The following is a 17,022-nucleotide window of genomic DNA, read 5'->3' as shown; positions in this document are numbered from 1 at the left end:
TGTGGTCGGTGGTCCAATTATTATTCTGTCTTCACAGTTCAAAAGCCAAAAGTGGTACAAAACTGCAGTGTCGCGACCATATCCAAACCCATTACCGTAGATATCTGTGCGGTCTGTCTGTCTCCTCCTCGGCGTTAGCTAGCGACCTAGTTACTTAGCTCAACGCCACGGCAGAAGACGATGAAGAAGTAGCAGTAGCAGTAGCAGTAGCAGTAGTCCTCGCTATGAAGCTAACATTAGTGATAATAATCGGTATTGCACTATCCACGCCGCGGCGATGAATGCGTCCTTTCTCCAGCTAACTACATTAGCTAACGTTAGCTCGCACTCTCTCTCGCTCGCTCTCTCTCTCTCTTTCCCTCCCTCTCTTCTCTCTCTCTCTCTCTCTCTCTCTCTCAGCGACGCCTCGGCTAAATGTTGTGTCAACCCGCAGTGATTGAAACAGCAGCAGGCTGCTCGGTTGGCTGGCTGGTTGGCTGGTTGGTTGAAGGAATTTGTCCCCCAATAGCTAGCGATAGCAGGGCAGCACCCCCATCATCATCATCATCATCATCACATCCCGGCTCATTTTGACGGTATAAAAAAAAAACCACACGCACACATACACACACAAGGCTTACGTTACGACCACAGCCTCGAAGAGAAGAAGAGGGAGAAGAGTGGTGGTGGTGTATAATAATAACAATAATAATAATAATAATATAATAATAGCTAATAATAATAATAATGGTGATGGTGATTATAATAATAAAGTGCGTGCCGAGCCGGCGGCGACGGCGGCTTTGGCCAGAAATGTATTCACTGCAAACAGCTGGCTCACGGATAGCTCGTCGCTGGAACAAGGTGGGCACACACACACATAGGCTACACACACACACACACACACACACACACACACACACACACACACACACACACATAGGCTACACACATAGGCTACACACACACATGCGCGCTCACACCAACCCGATGCCAAGGGAGGAGGAGGAGGAGGAGGAGGCGGTGATATGTGGTTGTTGAGTGACAGACGGGGGGTTGTATGAAACAGGTTTGTGGACAGACCAATTACATGAACGAGGCGGGCCCTCGTGTAGTGGGATGTGACTCAAGTTAGGTCGATGAGATATAATAAAACGCTTTACATGTATGAAGAACTGGGAAAGTCAACGCTCTTGTTGGTTTAGTGTGCAACCCCATATGTGCTGCATGATATCCTGGACCTGCAGTGCTGCAAAAGATCAGTGCAGTGAAGTCCGGTGCAACGTGTAGATCAATTAAGACAGTAGAAATTACAACAAGTCCCCCCCCCCTCCTCCTCCTCCAATCCATCAATGACCTGCAGTATAATGCAAGCAGCATCGAGACAAATTATTAGCGAGGGTCTATATTGCCAGTGTACTGTGAAACAGTGACATCTTGTGGACGTAGAGTACAGTTGCATAAAACATCTGTTCAGGTATTCATTCAGTATGTCTATAAAGCAAATGAGGACACAGGAATATGTGGGATCATCTCCTTAATCACCTATATCTATCTATCTATCTATCTATCTATCTATCTATCTATCTATCTATCTATCTATCTATCTATCTATCTATCTGAACATATGTAGCCTATGTCTGGATATATCAAAATTACTTTAAATAAATGAACTTCAAAAATGATATGTAGAAAACAGTTTTATTATAAATAGAAGATATAACTGGGGGAGGATGGACAGATGGTGGCATCAGAGTAAAGACAGGCTTCTGCCTAAATCAAGTGTTTGTCTTCTGTGGAGGTTTTTCTGACTTTAAGGCACCACACTGCCAGATTTGGCTCTCCGTCAGTCTGAGCTTTACTTTGTCAGGTTGAAGTGTTCTACAATCTCTGCAGCCACAACGCTGCTACTGTAACAAAGATATATATACTGGTATGATTACAAAGGTTTTTGAGGACTATCAATAACATTAGTCCCTCGTCAATTGTTATGCTGCAGAAAATAGTCACAGAAAAGCTGTCGGACCTCCTCTGCCTGACTGTGGTCCATACTGCTGGAGAGGAGCTGCTTGTGGCTGGGCTGAGGACTCTCCGTCTCGACCACCTCCACCTGCCACTCCTGCTTGTAGGCGTCACCGTGGGACTCGCACATGTTGTGCAAGATGCAGCAAGCCAGGATCATGGTGGGCACCACGTCCAGTCCACAGTCGTTCCTCTTGCTCAAACACTGCCAGCGTGCCCTCAGCCTCAGCAGAGCCTCCTTGGACACACGGAGCGCTCTGCTGAGTCGCTGATTAAAGAGCCGCTGCGGTTCTGTCAGCGCTGCGTGACTTGCCCTCCTGCCTTTTTCTTCAGGATAAGCCTTCATTAGCCAGGTCTGGAGTGGGTAGCAAGCCTCCCCAAGCAGCACATACCTGAAGAAGACAGATGATTTTAAGTCAGTTATGGACTAAAAAACTCACCCCGATGCTTTAACACCCACTGTCCTGACGTTCAGTTAGGAGGCAGACAGAGAGTTAAACTTGAAATCCCTGTCCAAGCAAAAATCAGTGACAATAAACATAAAATCAAGACATTACAGGTTTTTGTCTTTGAATCAAATAATTAAATTTAAAGGGATAGTTCAACATTTTGGCAAATCGGCCCATTGCCATAATCGCAATAGTTTTAGTAGATTCGTTACCTTTAATTGTTGGTGCAAGCTATTTTTAGAATGGCGGAGCAGAGCCGCGAGCTGCTCAGAGCTACGCTACGGAGGCTCATAGAATTCCTTGGTTTCCCTCATCAAACTCGTCAAATACACAATCCAACAACTCCAAAACGCTCTGGTGGACAAGTTGTGACCTGCACATTCACCACGATATGAAATAATAACGGAACGTCACGAGACGGAGTTGTTTTAGACGTAAATGCAGAGACTGCTTGCTGAAAAACTGCCCCCGAGGGGAACGTGCATCAGCGGTTTTGCATTAATTTACCTTGAAAACAACTCTGTCTACGTTCCGTTATTATCTCATAACGTGGTAAATGTGCAGGTCACAACTTGTCCACCAGAGCGTTTTGGAGTTGTTGGATTGTGTATTTGATGAGTTTGATGAAGGAAACCAGGAAATTCCATGAACCTCCATAGAGTAGCTCTGAGCAGCTCGCAGCTCTGCTCCGCCGTTCTACAAATAGCTTGCACTGACAATTAAAGGTACCGAACCTACTCCTAAAACTATAGGGATTATGGCAATGAGCCAATTTTTCAAAATGTTAAACTATCCCTTTAAGTCCAGATGTAACAGCTGGTGTTTACAGTATAGGCCTTATTTTAAGGTTGACAGATGATTCTGGGTAAAAACCTGATATAAAAGAAGAAAATAAAGACCACCAATTAACCTCTTCTGCAGTGTGTATATTGTATCATTAAAGGACTGTCTGCTAAGATTTACTATCCTGAATTGGATCCTGATTAAACTGTCATGCTGCTGGCTTTAACTTCCTGCACCTAAGTGGTTTTCCAACGAAGATAGGTGGCGGGTCTGGTGACAGTCCTCCCTCTGCAGCTGTGGCCCACAGTGATGAGTTCTGTAAGATGTCAGCTGGGTCTGTCCCACCAGGGAAACTGGCACATACATCCCAGAATTGCCCCCGGCCACTGACAGCCACCTGAAACAGCAGAGACAGAAAGAGGCTTACAAGTCCTAATCGGAAGGAGGGAAAACTAGTGAGCATGTATTTGCAGCTGGGGCCTTTTTTTTCTACCTGGGATATCACTGAGAGCCAGCCGGCAGGGTTGGCATAGTCAGATGCGTTGTTTGATGGAGTGATGATGGCTGTGTGGAGCGTTGAGATGGTAGCAACAGCATGAGGGAAGCCCAGTTGGGACAGGAAGAGCTGGGATGAATCTTCCAGCTCCTGCTCGTTGGGGGGTCGCAGGTAGATAGAGCTAAGCAGAGCCACGATGGCGTGACACATGTCTCTAACACACCTGCACACGGTGGACTTCCCCACCCCGAACAGGGTGCTGATGGTGCGGTACTCGATGTTTGAGGCCAGGCGCCACAAGGCCACAGCCACGCGTTTCTCAACCGGCAGCGCCAGGCGGAAGCTGGTGTCCTGACGAGCCAGACGGGGCCTCAGTTTGTCACAGAGGTAGAAGAACGTCTCCCTGCTCATACGGAACTTGTCCAGCCAATCAGAGGGCTCGAACTCCGTCATCACGACCCGCTCCCACCAATCGGTGCTCGGAGTGGTGGTCCAGGGACGTGTGCGGATGCGGATGTTGGAGCGGATATTTCCTGCTATCATCATCTGGAAAAGAAAAGATAGACATTGAAAATACAGTCTTACATTTTACAACATTTGTCATTATTATTGTGTCCAGTATTTAAAGGGCTCTACTGAGAGACCACCATGTTTTTTTCTCTTGAAATTGTTAATGTTTAGCCTGCCTTTAATTTAATTTATTTAAAAAGGACAATATACAATAATAACATCATCTTTATCCACAGCAGGAATTATAATTACAAGGATTTATAACTGAAATTGTACCTGCCGTACTTGTAGCCAGATTTTACACTAAAGTGCAGACAACCCTACACAAAAAAACATTTACTTGCTCTGTTTAGTAAACCTAAAAACAACTGTATCACCAACATCTATCACCACTTACAGTGCAAAGAGAAAAAAGCTGTTAAAATACATACAGTATGTTGGTCTGTTTTAGTACAATGTCTACACCATATCCCCTGGCTTGACCTTATCTTTGCTGTTTGTACAACAGCAAATTTCGAGCTTTCCAGAGAAAATTAGTCTGTAACTATTTAATTTAATTCTTATTCATTTTTGATCAAAAATGTTTAATAATGTCAAACAAAACAAAACAAAACAAAACATATGAAGGCATCTATTTAATTTCATTTTTTGTTTTTGATCAAAAATGTATAACAATACTGCTGTCAGACAAAACAAAACATATGGAGGGATCACACTGGATTCTAAATGATTCTGACAAGCACTTGAATTAATTTCTTTTGATGGGTGGATAAATGCGATAAATGATGAGATAATTCATGATGAACAGATGCAGTGCCATTTATGTTCTCCCTCTATACTCAATGGTATAGCTCACCACTGTGCCCACACAGTTGCTGCAGCTTCTCTAAAGCAGTTAGGAGTCTGATTCAAGACTGAATACGTTTGTAAATGAGAATGTCAGTTTTTGACTTTTAATACATTTACACACTTCTTATAATCATGTTTTGACTTTGTCTTTTAAAAAAAATGTTTTATTTTATTTATTCCATGCACGAACATTTTCAGTTCATTATTGACAAAATAATGATAGACTATAATTTACAAATTCCATGCATGGGAATGAGTAGGATAAAGGAAATGTATTTTTCCTGGCCCTTACTCAATTCATTTTGGAATTGGATTGTTCAAATTATGGGTGATACAGCCTCTATTAGTAAGGGAAATGGCATTTCATAATGAAATCTATGGAACAAAGTGCGCAAAATGTGTTGTGGTGGGAAGACTTGACTATAATCAGAGTTGTCTCTCGGTTGTGTGGGATGTGAAATGAGACCTGACCATGAGCATCCTCCTCTGTCTCTGAAAGAAGTACTGTCGGTGCCGGATGCGTCTCTGGATCTCGTTGCGCCTCTGGGTGTTGGCGGTGTTTATGTCTCTCCTGCGCTTCAGCAGCATGTAGGTCATAAGGAACATGCACGCGCGCAGCTGCTCATCTTCCTCCATTTTCCCTGCTTCATCCAGGAGACGGCACGCGGGGACGTGAGGTCACGGTGGTAAAGATAACGACGGCAGCTCAGGCGGCGTCGCACCTACTGTCATTTCACCACACAGGGCTGCTGTAAAAGCCTGTGTACATCCGCTGTCTTCCTGTTTGGGCCCTATACTCTGACCAACACAAAGGTGCTGCCACCTGGTGTCTGAACGTGCGCTGTGGTCGACAGCATGTCTCTTACCCAGAAGAAAAAAAGCTCTTACCTGAACAATCATCAGAATAATGTAGGCCCACATAAGAGGGAGCAAGCAACATAATAGTGTAAAAACTATAAGCCCACCATAAATATCCTGAAGGCTATTCTAAATCTTAAAATTATTAGAATTATTATGAGCAGAACGGATCAATACTAGTGACTATTACATGTATGATTATAGAATTAACATGTAAAAAGAATGTCTAGCAATGCATGTTGTATAAAATCTTTTGTGTGAGTGTGTGTATGTGTGTGTGTGTTTAAAATATTAGTCCACACCTGTAGCAGGCACCTATTTTAGTAGGCTATTATAAAGGAATAGAAAATGGAAATGTCTATTATATACAGACCTTGAATTAAGGTAGCCTACTTGACTTTTTTTCCATTGGCTGTATTTGAATGAGCCCCCTCAGGCTCATATGACCGTTATGAATTGAAGCACAAATACATGGAAGTTAAAGCTGTAGCTATGGCCTTTGTTGTAGAGTAAGAGCTAAGAAATATGTTTTACCATTTGAAACTGTTGAGTGTTTGTGTGGACTTTTGAGGTTTTCTATTGCATATCTTGCATTGCAGAACTTTCTGTCTGAATATTGTGATGCATTTCTAAGCTCTCTCCTCTGTAGTGCTATGGTTATGTATTTGGTATCCACTTTTGTTTGTCATTGTTTCTAACGAAGAGCATTTTTAGAGCATATTTTTGAACTCACTTTAAAGGCAGACCTCAGATAAACCCAAATATTGAATAAGTGAACATTGAATTGCACAACACTTCTCCTGTATTCCATGTTTATTCCCCCAAATGTTTCCTGCTACAGTCATTTCACCAACATATAAGTTTGGCTCCTCTTTCAATGACAAAACATTAGAAATACTTCAATATATTGCAACAGCATCACAAACTACGGTCTCTGAAATGACACAGAGAGGTCTAATGCTCATCCCATGTGACAGCCTCAACTGGCTGTCACTGGGATGAGTTCAACAAAGACAATTAGTCAGGAAAAATACTGATTTCAGGGAACACATTTAGTCTATCCAGCTGCTTGTTGACTCACAGTTCAAGGACAGACATCGAACAGTGTTTCATCACGAGTGTTATCCACCAAACAGTGGAATTATTTGGTTTAGTGTCAGTCAGGAGAGGAGGTAATATCTGTGAGTGTTGTGTAGACATTTTTGCCAGTGAGGCAGCAGAGGGTTAGTGTTTAGAGACAGGATGCAGGGTAATTAAGTGCTCTATCATATACTGTACATAGCTGTCATTCATAAATTAACAGAGAAACCACAGAAGAAACCTAGGACACAACTTTGACACGGGTGATAAACAGCTCTGCCGCTGCATTCTCAAACTCCTTAGCGTCCATGTTGCCACCTGGGCCGTGTGCCTGCGCTCCAGATATAGCCTGAGCGAGCTTGCAGGGAGAGAGCTTGGCACTGGCCTCCAGGTAGCGGATAGCCTTCACATTAACCTCCGGGCAGGAATTTACTTTAGTATTAGCATTGACGCAGCAGTTTGCGTCGCAGCCCTGAGAAGTCTCCAGGGCTTCCTTCAGGGTGCCCAGCACGGCCAAGCACAGCCCCCGCGAGACCGGCCCTTCATCCGGGCAGCACACCTCGGCATAAAGCCTCTGAGCCTGGCGGATGTAGTCTGAGAAAACGGCACACGTGAGCACGCCGTGACGGAAGACATCGTAAGGGACGGCCTCGTGGTCTTGGCAGTGGAGGCGTCGCAGGAGCGGGGCGGAGGTGGAGGCAGGCACTCCACCTTCACTACATAGACACTGCAGAGTCTGTGTGTAGAGGCCTCCTCTCACCCCTCCTCCTCCTATTCCTCCTCCTCCTCCTCCTCCTCCCTCACCTCCTACCTCGGTGGGGCTGTTAGTGCAGGAGCCTTCAGGGGCCTCAGGAACCTCACCTGGGTTTCTGTGGGGCCCGGTGAGGTTCAGGAGGTCATACGCCACACGGACGTTGTTGCTGAAGGCAGATCTGTGTTCAAAATGAAGAATGGGATAAAAGTAAGCAAACAGTTTGAGTCATACAACAAAATGGTGGCTCACTGCATTGCACTAAAGCCTCATCATTAGCAATGTGGCAGTGTATCGGGACAGTAGCCTATCACAATACCAAATGTTTTCACTCCTTATCTTATATAATAGGTAGGCTATATTACATCCACCTCATGTAGTAATTATTTGTCAAACAGTGTGATACATAGGCTATTTCTAATTTTTAACCTACACATTAAAGCAGAAGTAAGCGATCCGGTCGTTTTCGCTAATGCTGCGTTCCAGGCAGGCTTTTGAAACCGTAAATTACAGATTCAAGTCACAACTTAAGACTTTGTAGCGTTCCAGGCAACCCACTCGTGTTTTTCCGACCTGTTTTACCGGTGAAAGTCACTATAACGGCCACTCGTAACTTCCGAACCGTGAACTCGTACCAGATCAAACTGATACAACTTCACAGATCGGAAAAACAGGAGTTACGGGTTTCCTTGAACGCACTGTAACAGTCCTCGTCCCTACGTCGCCACATTCACGGCGTCCCTTGGCTGCACACACAGCCCTGCATGCCGTTCTCTCTCCTCATTGGATAAAAACTGTAGGATACGATAAATGTTTTCTCCTCGACGCAGAGCAGAGGGACTGAGAGACCCGTGTTTCGGTTCAAACACTCTATGTAAGTGATTGTTGTCGGAAGATACAACTATTTAAGACTTATATTAACACAAATATATCACTTACTTCTGCTTTAATAACAATGAACACCAACACACAACTCGGAAACCCAAAGTTGGGTAAAAACACACACACAAACACTTCATGAATGTAGGCTAAATATGTAAATGTCTCATCAGAAAGTGGCACCACGATGTTCTGGCCAGGAGTGCCCACACTGCAGGTTATTAGGCCTGTTGTCATTGCATTACACAGCATCATACATCTGAGACCAACATAGTTCATAAACACGTAGGCCTACTATATTAATTGATGAAACCTGTGCATCACTATCGTGCATCACTATCACAGTGACACAAGGCGAACCAGATATGTCTAACTGAATTATTAATAGGCCCTACCACACAAGAGAATGTGTGTGTTACAGCATTTGGTTCTTGTCAATTGGGTCTGTGATAAAATCGTCTAGAATGAACAGTAGACGAAGCTAAATCCAAATGAAAACAGTAGCCTATGATCTATCTACCTCTGGGAGTGATGCGCCAGTCGCAGGTGCCACAGCGCCCGGTTGAGATGCTGCTGCTCCTGCGCGCCTGCGCTCAGCGGGCTGTTGTTCAGCTGATCCCCGTCGCTGCCTCCAGCTGTGCCGCCGGTCTCTGTCACGGAGGCGAGGTTGCAGAAATGGTCGGCGAGGAACCCGATGGGATCGTCCGACCTGGCCTCGACCATCTTCAGGATGGCCCCGCGGAGCAGCTCTCCCACCCCCGCCTGCGTCAAGAACTCCCTGTCGCTGTCCGGTTTGGCGGCTTTGCCCTCGGGCATCCCGGGAGGAATAACCCCCGGCCGGCGTTTGTCTTTGTCCGCCATTACTGTTGACGTTCCGTGTCGCAGCAACGGGAACGGAAGTGATGGAGGACGGTTCGGGAAACAGGAAACGGACCTGTTCATATTTTAGTTTATTTTGAAGGAAATCTAGATGATGATTAGGCCTATAGAGTTTTTTTGTACAATTAATCCTGATGCTTGGGAAATTTCATCTATACAAGAAAAAACTGACAAACTGTAAACTAAATGCTGATGTTTTTTTCTTGGAACTGGAGAGGAATATGCTGCTACAATTAAAGACTGTAAAAATAAAAAAGCTATCAGAACAAACCAAGTTCTTGAAAGCTTCAATATGTAGGTATTCCAGATAAAGAGATGTGTAACCTATATCTTCTTCTTATGTTTGTCTGATGTGTGTGTCTGTATGTATGTATGATCTGTAATTAATAAAAAGGAGAGAAAAAATGTTCATATTTTAGTTCATATAAATAAAAGACTCTTGTTTTATCCCAAAATATGCCTTGGATGTAAATATAAGACGTTCCTTTTCTCACATTACATCTAATAAATGGGAAAGTTTTTTTTTTTTTTTTTTACTTAGCCTAAAAGATGGCTTTGTAATGACCTAAAGAAAAATGGGATGATAAAAGAAAATGGAACTTGTGACCAATTCTCATCTTTTTTAGTAGCCTATTTATTTAGGCTAAATAAGTATTACCTTCATCTAAAATAAAGATATTCTGTTTTCTTCTCATAATTTCAAATTTGTCCTCATTGTTTGTTTATTTGCTCTGAAACTTAATTTTTCCCATGCACACTGACAGTATGACTTGACAATAGGAGGAAAAACACAACCACAATGATGACTGCCTTAGATGCAAGTTCAAACAACATTTTAACATTTATTATAAATAGCCCAAGTTACTCTGCAACAAAATATTTTAAACTACAACTCTATTTCCCGACATTAAGTTTCACACAAAATAGAGGAACAAATACAAAATGGCAGTGATTGACAAAAACAAAAAGAGCATGCTCCTCATCTATCAAAGCCCATGTGCTGTGCAAGTCAACAAGTTAGCACCTGTTCCATTTTAGCTGTGAGGTCCATATCATATTTGCTTGTAAAACATACAGTAACAATAATATAACTCACACTATGTCAAACAGCCACACTGCACAGGTGAATTTTACATTTGTACATTAATAACCACATAAGAACAAAAAATTAAAAAACAACCATATTAACAAAAAATTACAAGTTGTTTGTAGTTCTGCATAAAACCTGTAAAATATTTTAAAACAAAATAGTCTGCCTTTATATTATGTAACTATATAGATAGAGGTTACTGAAATCAGTAGCTTCACATTGTAGCAGATCTATTCCTTGCTTGTATAGTCTGTGGTAGAAAATTAGCTGCACTGTATCTTTCTTCAACAACACAAGACTCAGAATACCAATGATGTTAAATGTATCTAACATAAATGTCAAGTTTAGTTGTTGGAGTTTTTTTGTTGTTGTTGAAATGACAGTTTGGTTGCTTTTGTCCATTTTATATAAAGGTGTTAAGTTTTAAAATGTATTAAGTTTCAGTTCTGTTTTGGGCTGTAGTGTTGTATTTGCAATCAGATTGGCCACGGTGCATCGCCGAAATGTGCACAAGTGCCATTTTTCAGAGATGTATGGTTCCCGTTGGTGATGACAGCCTTTTTTATCGCAGCTACTTCGCCATTGCTGTAGGTGGTTTGTTGAGGCAGGAAGTTTCTCTGCAGCTTGTGCTCCAGCAGCATGTGGTTCTGAGGAGCAAGGCCGAGACACGCTCTGAAAAAAAAGAGACAGAATCCTCTCACTTTCTACCACAAAAACAGTCACCATTATTCAACACCTGTTTACTGGCCTGGTTTCATTTAAAGTATATGCAAATTTGACTTTCCAGTACGGGAAAATTCTCCACACCTCATGATGTTTTCTATGCAGGTTCTCTGGCGGAAGAAGGCGTTGATAACTGGGGTTCCTTGAGGGACAAGGGGGGCTTTACAAAGGAAGGAGAGCAGTGCTAAGACACTGTGGAAGGACTGGAAGTCTTCCTCCCCTTGAGGCCTGACGGTCACACGTTGACAAAGCTCTGTCAGGATCACCAGGTCCAGGATGATTGGGCTGGCCAGTAGAGAGTCCTGTCACAAAGAAAGAAAGAAAGAAAGAAAGAAAGAAAGAAAGAAAGAAAGAAAGAAAGAGAAGGCGAGTTTTGATGGTGAAACAGAGGGAGAATTGGTTAAAGACAAGATAAAGTCTACCAATACTATACCAATTTTTCTTTTTACATTAATCCAAATTATTATTATTATTAACCATACACATTCAGTGTCTGGACATAGCCTACATTAATAGATGTTACTTTGTGTGATGTAATAAACGGTAGTAGGCCTGAGCAGGCATGCCAGTGAAACATGAAAAAAACTGTGTCAATGACCTGTATATGCATCTTTAAATTAGCTCCAAGACCCGTTAAGGGGGATTAACAGTAAGCTCTAGTACTGCTGAGCCTCCTCCTCCTTCTCCATAGCAATCAGAGAGAGATTAGCTCTGAATGTTTTGTTTAAACAGCAATTACCAGGTTGGAGTCTTACATAAGAAACTGCTCTATTATGGTATGGTGTGGTGTGGTTTTGGCTTGTATCTGTACCTCGCAAGTGTTGTGTAGAGCTATAGTATTGGTCCCTCCCATCATTATTTCAGAGGTGTACTCATCCATGGCACGCTTGCTGTCTCCCACATAGGGGACGTACTTGATCACCACCTGAAATAACAGAAACAATTAGGATTGCTGTTATTCTTTTTTTTCATACACATCATACACATTTTTTTCCCTGTGTTTGAGTTACTCACACAGTGGTCAGGTTTCTCTCCAGGCTTGTACAGGATGGGGTTTGACTGGACCATGTCATCTACCACGTTGCTCTTGGAGATCTCTTTGGAGCGGAACTGCTGCGGGGCCGACAGGTTTTTACCATCGTTGTTGCCAAGGTGATTGTAGCTGACGATGGAGGTCGGCTGTGAAGTGCAGAGAAACTAGTGGTTATAGCTGTCCTGTCAAATCAAAAACAATCAAAACAAGTTGTGAAATACATGACTAGTGTTCAAAATGTAAAATAATCTGTAGCAGTGGTTCCCATCCTTGCCTTCCACTGACACCACCTTTGTTCAAACAAGATGCTATTAAACAATTAAATAGAAGTGGATATATTGTTACAATATTTTTTGTTTTGACTCAGATGATCCCCCTTCCTGAATCCCTGCATCCTTTCTCTCACCTTGATCCCTGCGCTGACCAGAAAGTCCACCAGCACTGACTTGATCTTGGTCTGACCCGACTTGAAGTCGTCTCCTCCGATGAACACGCCTCTCTGCTCGGCCAGCTCTACGGCCCCCGGAACGAAAGTGTTTTGTGGGGACCCGTTGATGTAGGCGCAGCCCTCCAGTATACTGGCCACTGCAAACAGAGTGGAGGGAGAAACCTCTGCTCCAGACTGACAGGTACACACAAACAGAGATAATGGCTGTTACAAATTGTATCATCTTAATACACACAGGAGAACAAAGCTTGACTCACAGGGCTACATTTCCCTCGAGACTCTCTTTGCATCATCTCTGTAGTACGGCTCTATTATTGGTTTCATGCCTATCTAAGATTGAGCTATTTGCTGAAGATCAAGACTGTGAAATAGTCTATTATCATTGCTGACTGCAGTACAAGCATGCTCAAGACAGGAGATAAAATAAAAACTCATCTGAGAAGCGCAAATCACGATTTTCCTCGTCTGATCAGACATGAAAGGAATGGCTGACCGTTGCAGACACATAATGGCATTTCATTTACAAATACACTGTGAAGTGTTGGGGGAGCTAATCTCTTCATCCTCTGAGCTGTAATAATCACTGAAAGTGATGGAGGATTACTGCTCGGTCCTCAGCATTAGGAGGAAATTAAAGTTGAATGGGTGATTCATGACCACCAGCCACCAACACAATTAAGGATGGTGTCATGGAAAATTGAAGTCTCTCTACTGAAAACCAGCTTCAGGATTTTTGCTTTTACATCTTGCATGTTAGTAAGTATCTTTTATGAATCTAAAAAAAATCCGATTAAAATTCTCTTCACAGCTCTGAGTTTCACCTTGATTGCAGCAAGCAGGTTCTTGGCGCTGTCATTGACCCCTGGGACGATATCACAGAAGCGCTCGGTGTTGGCCGTCCACAGAACAATGACTTTGTCGACACCACTGGACTGATGGAAGTCCCTTATGTCGGCTCTGATCTGCTCCAGCTGTAAAACCATTTATTCTTTAGCTCTGATTAAAATTAACAACAGAAACACCACAATCTAAAGGGGACTGAGTGAATGAAGATGACATAACTCCGCTGTGCATTACCTGCTCTGCCAGGGTGCCAGTGAGGACATTGTCAGCTCGGCTCTCTTGGTTTGCAGCAATGAATTCTGGGATATAGATGGATGGCCTGGGTTTCATGGCGCTCATGTGCGGTCGGAGCTGCTCTTGTAACGACCATTCGAGCACCTGAGCTCGCTCCATAGCGCTGCCCAGATCCATCCCAGACACATCCCAGCCTAAGAACACAAACACAACACATGTTGAAAGAGGAAATATGCTCAAATCTTTAGACAGCTCACATTTTCCACAACTAAAAAGGGCAGCGGCTGACCTATATGAGTCTTCACTTTCATCTTATAATAGATTGCGGAGGATCCATAAATAGGTTGCCTATTAGAGCTATTCCCTTATGAGGCAGCGGAACAGAAGACACCGTAAGAGCATTTCTCTGACCATCTTCACCTTGTGGAAGCAGGAGGGTGATACAGCAGGGAATTTTCACTAGGGGTTAGCGTTAGGTTTGGCGGGTGTTGCTATCTACAGGCTGATGATATATTTGTGGCAGTGGCTGGAGCATGCTGAACACAATGCAGCTTAGAGTGGGAAAACTGTAACCTCAATTTACTGATGCATGCAAGAGACTGAAGCAAATAGTTAGTTTGTAGAATTAAATAAAGTGTTAGAGTGCAAGATCTATTGGCTCTTCAGTGAGCAGCGGCCTTTCTTGTGTCCGATGGCTGCAGCATGTGTTGTCCGTTCACATGTCATACAAGTCATACAAATGTCATACAAATTCAAGTAATTGCCACCCATTTCATACATCCTCCGTCTTACATACTTTTTACTCTTCAGATATTGTTTCATCTATAGACATGGTTCAAAAATGCTTTCAAGCTGTCAGTTTTAAATAAATCTGAGAAGACTTCGGCCCTTCAATTTCTTCATACTGATCTTCAACAATTCAAGTAATTTCCAACCATTTCATACAACCTCCTTCTTACATGTTTTAGTTTTACTGTTCAGATATTGTTTCATCTTTTCAAGATTGCTTCAGCAGTTTCTTCACTTAATTCAGCATTGTTTCAACAATTTATTCAGCTCATTCAGCTTCCAGCATTCACCCGTATTTCCTTCAGGAAATGCATTCTCTAGTTATATAAAGCAATTGACCTATTGTTCCCATACTGCCTGCTCCATCCCAGTCACATGATGAATAGTAAATCTGACTCCCAATCCGCAGGAATCTCCCAGGAATCTCATGCCCGACAGGATATCTGAAAAATTAACAACCTTTAATGCCCTGCAGTCAGATTTCTCTGCTGTTTCCTCACTAGCTCTCTCTCTCTCCCTCTCAAAGACTATCTACAATCATCCATACCATCAAAGACAATATCGTTAGGATGCACCATGGGCAGGAGGTCTCTGAAGGGGACGTTGACCTCGCCCTCAGAGTTTGACCCCAGACAAACAGTAGATGCCTGCAGGAGGGATCCGTAGTAATTTGCTTTCTAAGGAATGAGGAAGAGAGGACAGAAAACACAATGAGTTAATTCTTTCTTAGTTGTATTTTTAAAAAAAGTTTTATCATAGAAATGACAAATATGGAAATCTTGAGAACATAGTCAAAAATGCATGCCCATATAAAGTGAAATCCACAAGACCAAAGTCGGTTAAGCTCTTAACACCTCACTGAACATGTCAGTATAATCAGCTTTTAATGAGTCTCTACTACTTTGTCAGGTGACCTACTGGAGCCTATACTTACATAATAGGACCAGAAGCTTCTCTATTGGCTCCTAAGTGGAAGCCTCTGCTTTTCAAACCCTTATTTAACCCAGCTAGAAAAGGTTTATTTACCAAAACATAATCTTTTGTTTTCCTGCCTGAAGACAGACATTTATTTTCCAACCAATATGCACTTCCACAGAGTTGAATGCTCCGTAAAGATCACACTTACTAGAGAACTCACAACATCTTGCTTGTGCTTTTTCAAGTGTGTGCTCAAAACTAAATGTAAACGAGCAGCAGATTCCCTGGCTGTTTGTATGTACACACAGTCAGATTTGTGTCAACTCCACACACCTTCTCTCCGGTCTTGGTCATCCAGGTGAGACCCAGCTTGTTGGCCAGCACGGCTGCTGTGACTGTGGTCCCGTTGTTGCCTCCCCAGCCCACCAGCATCACGCCCAGCCGGGGCACACGCCTCTCAGTGCGAAATGTCATCTCAGTGGTGTGAGGAGTCACCTGTTCCCCACATGGACTCAGTGAGGGGCTTATGCAGCAGATGGCATATATATAGATCATTTAAAATGTGACAGAGACTGCAGACTTACCATGACTTTGTTCCCTTCTCTTGTCACTGCTGTGGTGTGATAGGCGTAGTGAGCCACGATGTGCTCATCTGTGTATCTCACATTAGGGCTGTTGACTTGGATGTTCACTGACATGGTTGTAGAGTCTGCAAACAAACAATGCACAGTTCATTCAGCTTCTCCATATGTGTGTGGCAACTGTAGCTACTTTACGTAATTTCCTTAACACGTCATGAGTAATGCATGCCTATCCCCGCGTGCGATAATAAAAAGGGAAGACCTAAGTTATCTTGTCTTTTGCACTCTTCCTCCAAGCTGTCAAACTGTCTAACTCCTTTGCCTATGTCAGAAACTAGTTCATGTTATCCCTGGTAGAAAAAAAGGGAAGATAACGATACATTGTAGAAATGAATGACACGCACCGACTCGAAACCCGGAAACTGCCTCACCTTTTCACGCTTACACAAGAGTCAAGATGTCTGTAGTTTCCTCGGTTTAAAGAAGACAGTCCGGGTGCGTCTCGCTGACACTTCTGTAGTCTGTGAGCTTGGGAATTTTCCAGTCCTTTTCGTCTAAAAGTGCCGGTTGGTGCCTGCCTCCCCCCGGTGCTCGTCCGACACCGAACAAGTGATTATCCTCCCCTCCCGTCGGTGGAGCCGACCAATCAGGCCGCTCCGTCGCTGTTACGCAACACGCGGGGATGAGAGCGAGATCCTCGTTGCTACAGCAGCAGCAGCAGCCGGGGGCGCGTTTTCCTCCACTCACAGGCTCCACGTGGGCGTGACGGTTCAGTGGAAATACTCCCAGACAGTCTCATCTCTGCGGAGGTGACTGAGTGGAGCCGAC

The 17,022-nt window shown here is 43.4% G+C and overlaps 3 protein-coding genes across 4 annotated transcripts; all 3 read right to left on the bottom strand.

Moving 5' to 3' along the window:
* Positions 1-1,664: 1,664 nt before the first annotated feature.
* Positions 1,665-5,838, bottom strand: LOC146963594 (uncharacterized). Its single transcript, XM_085767658.1, has 4 exons — positions 5,560-5,838; positions 3,727-4,275; positions 3,470-3,630; positions 1,665-2,393 (listed from the first exon to the last, which is right to left on the bottom strand). Exons 1-4 carry the CDS (start codon positions 5,722-5,724, stop codon positions 1,961-1,963), a joined length of 1,308 nt encoding a protein of 435 aa, XP_085623784.1. The 5' UTR covers positions 5,725-5,838; the 3' UTR covers positions 1,665-1,960.
* A 905-nt stretch (positions 5,839-6,743) lies between these two features.
* tpgs1 (tubulin polyglutamylase complex subunit 1) lies at positions 6,744-9,584 on the bottom strand. The gene is made up of 2 exons (XM_085767903.1): positions 9,177-9,584; positions 6,744-7,958 (listed from the first exon to the last, which is right to left on the bottom strand). The coding sequence occupies exons 1-2, from the start codon at positions 9,515-9,517 to the stop codon at positions 7,268-7,270; spliced, it is 1,032 nt and encodes a 343-aa protein (XP_085624029.1). The 5' UTR covers positions 9,518-9,584; the 3' UTR covers positions 6,744-7,267.
* Positions 9,585-11,074: 1,490 nt separating this feature from the next.
* Positions 11,075-16,872, bottom strand: LOC146963592 (inositol-3-phosphate synthase 1-A-like). Of its 2 annotated transcripts, none has more exons than XM_085767446.1 (11): positions 16,626-16,872; positions 16,198-16,322; positions 15,947-16,108; positions 15,243-15,372; positions 13,907-14,100; positions 13,651-13,800; positions 12,788-13,003; positions 12,363-12,527; positions 12,160-12,273; positions 11,433-11,650; positions 11,075-11,297 (listed from the first exon to the last, which is right to left on the bottom strand). In XM_085767446.1, exons 2-11 carry the CDS (start codon positions 16,309-16,311, stop codon positions 11,102-11,104), a joined length of 1,659 nt encoding a protein of 552 aa, XP_085623572.1. In that variant the 5' UTR covers positions 16,312-16,322; positions 16,626-16,872; the 3' UTR covers positions 11,075-11,101. The 2 variants fall into 2 exon arrangements, with proteins under 2 accessions (XP_085623572.1, XP_085623571.1); XM_085767445.1 differs by having other exon boundaries at positions 12,788-12,991; positions 13,636-13,800; positions 16,626-16,771.
* Between the last annotated feature and the right edge of the window lie 150 nt (positions 16,873-17,022).

Source organism: Trachurus japonicus, chromosome 22, assembly GCF_045865225.1.
Source record: "Trachurus japonicus isolate A0001 chromosome 22, Traja_1.0".
NCBI lineage: Eukaryota > Metazoa > Chordata > Actinopteri > Carangiformes > Carangidae > Trachurus > Trachurus japonicus.
The sequence above is the reverse complement of the archived record's forward strand: the minus strand, read 5'-3'. Positions and strand labels throughout refer to the sequence as shown.